General features: G+C 40.7%; 1 protein-coding gene across 2 annotated transcripts; it reads left to right on the top strand.

The window, feature by feature from the left end:
- Nucleotides 1–1,666: 1,666 nt before the first annotated feature.
- LOC103365509 (death-associated protein-like 1-B) lies at nucleotides 1,667–2,605 on the top strand. 2 transcript variants are annotated; one of them, XM_008292963.1, is made up of 3 exons: nucleotides 1,667–1,797; nucleotides 1,935–1,998; nucleotides 2,082–2,605. In XM_008292963.1, the coding sequence occupies exons 1-3, from the start codon at nucleotides 1,679–1,681 to the stop codon at nucleotides 2,196–2,198; spliced, it is 300 nt and encodes a 99-aa protein (XP_008291185.1). In that variant the 5' UTR covers nucleotides 1,667–1,678; the 3' UTR covers nucleotides 2,199–2,605. The 2 variants fall into 2 exon arrangements, with proteins under 2 accessions (XP_008291185.1, XP_008291184.1); XM_008292962.1 differs by having other exon boundaries at nucleotides 1,669–1,797; nucleotides 1,932–1,998.
- The last annotated feature ends 481 nt before the right edge of the window (nucleotides 2,606–3,086 follow it).

Raw genomic sequence — 3,086 nt, 5'->3', positions numbered from 1 at the left:
TTTTTTTTCTAAGTGCATTAAAACCAACGCGCTGTTGTTGTTTTTCAACCCAGATAGACTGAACCGCCTCCTGCAGGTTCCCACCCAGCGTGTCCTCTGCTTCAACCATGTGCACCGTGTTTTTAGTCCAACCACTTTTTGTGGATTGCTGTGATTAAACTGCATCAGTTTGCGTTTGCAGCCCGCATGCTGCTGGTTTTTTGGGGCCTGCGAGTCCACAGAAAGTAACACCGTGTTCTCGGAGGCGGAACCTCCAGTCCGCCCAGTTCACTGCATCACGACCCAGCACCAGTGTCGCTTGTTTACCGAGCTGCTTACTTTTTTATTTTTATTTATTTTTTTTGCATTGATATCCATTAATAATGTAAGTGTTTTTACAAATAGAGAAAATGTAGGATTTTATTTTATTATTCTTTTTTTTGTGCATATTTGCTAACCTTTTGTACATGAACTTGACGTTTAAATGCTTTTTTATTTTTATTTTTTTTTTTATATTGTAAGTTTTAATTCTGGTATAGGGTTATGTCAAAAAAAAAAGTCAGTGATTCTCAATCTGTTCCCACTGAAGCAAAGTGTGACCTCGTCACAGGACACAAACAGTTGTTACATTTATTATTATTATTATTATTATTATTATTATTATTATTATTATTATTATTATATCAGTTTGCTTTGAAGGAGGCCTGAAGAAATGTGTGCAAAAATGAAATCAATAAAAGAAATGGAGCTCAAAAAATCTTTTCACAAAAACCCATAGTGGGGTATAAAAGAATTTTTTTTAATTTATTTATTTTTATCCACTCGTGACCGCTCATTTCACTCTTGCCTGAAGCTTGGTAACCACAGTCAAAACCACCGTTTACAGCGGTGGAAAGGAACAAAGCACGTTTATTGTTCTTAAAGTTCAGCTTTGAGTCACTTCCCATTTTCTGCTGCTTTATAAAAACCACAGTTTGTACTCAGTTCAGATGCCAGCTTCAGTTACAGACTTACTTTAATGATACGAAATGATTAACAAATACACATAACAGATGCTGGAAAGTGAGTAAAGTCAGTGATGAAGGAAAACAGTACTTTAAATATTGATCTGAGGGGAAACTGACAACAGAAACTATATGAAGTATTTAACACGTTTAGCAGTAATGAACACATTAATGCATCAACAGTGATGTGAGTTATCCTAAAACATGCCATTCTGCATGATGGATACTTTTATTTTTGTACATTTTCTGTTTATTTTGATGCCGATACATGTGTACTTTTACTCTATAAATTAAAATACATGGGTTTTACTTGTACTTCTTTCCATCTCTGAAAGTTTTGGTCACTCACGTATCACCAAGCAATGAGCCGTTGTTTGTTTACACCATGTCTGTGTTGGTTAAATTAACATTGCATTGCATGATTTTATTTATTTTTTCTTAAAGAATAACGATCCAAGGCAAAAGTCTTGCAAAACCTTCAACTTTACCCAGATGCATATTCTAAGATGAACTTCTACAAACCTAGACAATACTTGTTAAAATGCATCTGGGGTACAACTCGTGTACAGTGGCACCGTCTTTCAGTTTTGTTGCCTCCAATTACAGGCTAAACATAGTTTATGTAAAGGATCAGTTTCCTCCCTTTTTGTTATTCTTTAAAATCCACCAAACTCGCATTTGACAGACTGCAACAAATGTGCCTGCTCTCTTCTGCAGTAAAAGCCGGAGGAAAACGGGTGGCCAAGAAAAGCTTGGAAGACGGTGGCACCCATGGGACTCCAGAGAAGGAAACCAAGAGGTCTGATAAACTGAGGTGAGCCCCCAGTCTGCATCTGCAACACGTCGTTTTAAGTGTAAACTCCAATGAAATGCCACTTCAGACCTTAAGGCGTGAGAGCGTCCAGCAGCGTTTTGTCGATTACTGAAATCTGTTTGAAACCTGTGCAGCAGGTCCCTCGCCACCACCAACAGGATGCAACAAGTTGGCATACTTCTGGCAGGGACTCTTGACAAGGTAAACAAAAACACTCCCTGTTTGTAAGATGTCACTTCATTTCTGTTGAGTGGACAATTAAACTCCTGCCTGACGCTTTGCAGCTGAGCCACGACTTCCCGGAGACGCCGGTGAGCGTGAGGCACAGCAAGGTGCGCCCCGGGGTGGAGAAGCATCACGCCCCTCGGACCTTCTTCATCCAGCAGCCCAGGAAGTGTTGAACGTGCTTCCAGAGGGAAAGCGCGTGAAGTCGACTGTGAAACACCAACGACGTGTCAGACACACTAGAGGACGGACAGGTTGTCTGTCGAGGGAACAGAAAGTTTTTCATTGAGCTCAGTTTATTTAGAAGGAACAAAAATGAGCTTTTTTTGTTTTGTTTTTTTGGCCTGTGCTTGTTCGTGAGAAAACTATAAACCAGCATTTTGTGTATCATTCCTAGTGTTGTAAGAGAAAATGCTGTAGTTGTATCTACAAACTGATGGGAAAACAGATGGTGTTGGAGTATGTGTAAAGTGGAGGGTTGTGCATTAGGTTTATGGGAAAGCTTTTTAAGTGAAAGTTTCACTGTGTATTGTTCAGCAAATGTGTTCGATTTATTAAAAAAAAAAAAAAAAAAAAAAAAAAAGTTGTGTGGAATCACTGCTGCTGATTTGAATTTCCTCACTGTTTTCATGAAAGTGTCCACTAGGGGGCAGCAGATAGCCATTTATCCACCTAACCAAGAGGTCTTGGTATGCAGCTCTCAAATTGAACTGAGCGGCTGTGGCTCAGGTGGTAGAGTGGGTTGTCCTCCATGGCTGGCGGTTCGATCCCTGGTCTCTCCACAGTTGAAGTGTCTTTGGGCAAGACACTGAACCCAAAGTTGCTCCCAATGGCAGGCAGCACCTTGCATGGCAGCTCTGTCACAATTGCTGTATGAATGTGTGAGAGAATGGGTGAATGAGAAACATTGTAAAGCGCTTTATAAGTGCCATTTACCAAGTTGCATGGACTGTAACGGGCTGCAAAGTGGCACAGTTGCCTCGCAGCAAAAAGGTCGCGGGTCACGTCCTGGTGAGGACACCCGGGATCTTTCTGCGTGGAGTTTGCATGTTCTCCCCGTGCAG

This window comes from Stegastes partitus, unplaced genomic scaffold (genome assembly GCF_000690725.1).
Source record: "Stegastes partitus isolate 25-593 unplaced genomic scaffold, Stegastes_partitus-1.0.2 Scaffold848, whole genome shotgun sequence".
In the NCBI taxonomy this organism is placed as follows: domain Eukaryota; kingdom Metazoa; phylum Chordata; class Actinopteri; family Pomacentridae; genus Stegastes; species Stegastes partitus.
This window is presented reverse-complemented; position numbering and strand designations above follow the sequence as displayed.

Coding starts and splice junctions, on each gene's coding strand:
- LOC103365509 (XM_008292962.1), top strand. CDS start 1,679: ATGTGCCTGCTCTCTTCTGCAGTAAAAGCCGGAGGAAAACGGGTGGCC. Junction 1,798..1,931: donor AAGAGGTCTGATAAACTGAG/GTGAGCCCCCAG, acceptor AAACCTGTGCAG/CAGGTCCCTCGCCACCACCA. Junction 1,999..2,081: donor TGGCAGGGACTCTTGACAAG/GTAAACAAAAAC, acceptor GACGCTTTGCAG/CTGAGCCACGACTTCCCGGA.